The sequence below is a fragment of the Rhinopithecus bieti genome, unplaced genomic scaffold, assembly GCF_001698545.2.
Source record: "Rhinopithecus bieti isolate Rb0 unplaced genomic scaffold, ASM169854v2 scaffold_2254, whole genome shotgun sequence".
NCBI classification, from domain to species: domain Eukaryota; kingdom Metazoa; phylum Chordata; class Mammalia; order Primates; family Cercopithecidae; genus Rhinopithecus; species Rhinopithecus bieti.
This window is the reverse complement of record NW_016803982.1, coordinates 3,845,610-3,846,506: the sequence shown is the minus strand read 5'-3', so window position 1 is coordinate 3,846,506 and position 897 is coordinate 3,845,610. Positions and strand designations below refer to the sequence as shown.

General features: G+C 44.3%; 1 protein-coding gene across 1 annotated transcript; it reads right to left on the bottom strand.

Moving 5' to 3' along the window:
• LOC108521908 (cystatin-B-like) lies at positions 1-622 on the bottom strand. Its single transcript, XM_017861935.1, has one exon. The coding sequence runs from the start codon at positions 565-567 to the stop codon at positions 271-273; it is 297 nt and encodes a 98-aa protein (XP_017717424.1). The 5' UTR covers positions 568-622; the 3' UTR covers positions 1-270.
• Positions 623-897: the final 275 nt, after the last annotated feature.

Genomic DNA, 897 nt, shown 5'->3' with positions numbered 1-897 from the left:
TTTTTTTTTTTTTTTTAAGGATTTTCAAAATACATTTATTTTGAAAATATTTTGAAAGTAATTAAGATCACTGATTGGGAAGGAAAGAAATCAACACAATGAAATTTAGGAAGAGAAATGCAAGAGCAGCTGCTGAATCCCGCCCCTTCCACCCCGAGGGCACAGCCCGGAGATGAAGCTTATTTTAGGATCACAAGTGCATGCTCTGGTCCCCGGAGGATCACTTTAATTATCAGTCTTCTGGCTGAAGGGTCCTGTCCAAAGTCAGGATCAGAAATAGCTCAGCTCGTCGTGCTTGGCTTTGTTGGTCTGGTAGTTAGACAAGGTCAAAGGCTTGTTTTCGTGAGGGAGAGATTTGAACACTCGCAGGTGTACGAAGTCTTCGTCGCCAACGTGCACCTTGATGAAGTAGTTTGTCCCCGCGACCACCTGGCTCTTGAACGACACGGCCTTAAATACAGGGAACTTCTTGTTTTCTTTCTCTTCAAGCTGGGACCTCACCCGGTGGGCGATGTCCTGGGTCTCGGCGGTGGCCGGCTGCACGGCGGAGGGCACCCCGCACATCATCTTGGCGGCGACGGAGGGAAGCTGGCGAGGGGACTCGGCCTGTAATGAACTTTCATCAGAATTCGAAGCAAGGCTATTTCAGGTCTTTGTGATCTAGTTATTGTTTTGATTCTTCTCCAACAGCATTTACCATCAGCTACCATCTCAAATTACTTCTCTTCATGGAGATTCATAGAAAAGACTAATGAATGAGTACTCTTGAATACACATTTCGAATAGCTTTGAGATCATACCATTGGATGGGATAAGAATTTCTAGAACTCTAATGAAGAAACTGATAGCTTTATGAAACTGTTATCCCAACATCAAGCAGAACAAGAATTAATTACA

What these genes read in the sequence shown, in the direction of transcription:
- LOC108521908 (XM_017861935.1), bottom strand. Translation starts at nt 567, where the DNA reads ATGATGTGCGGGGTGCCCTCCGCCGTGCAGCCGGCCACCGCCGAGACC.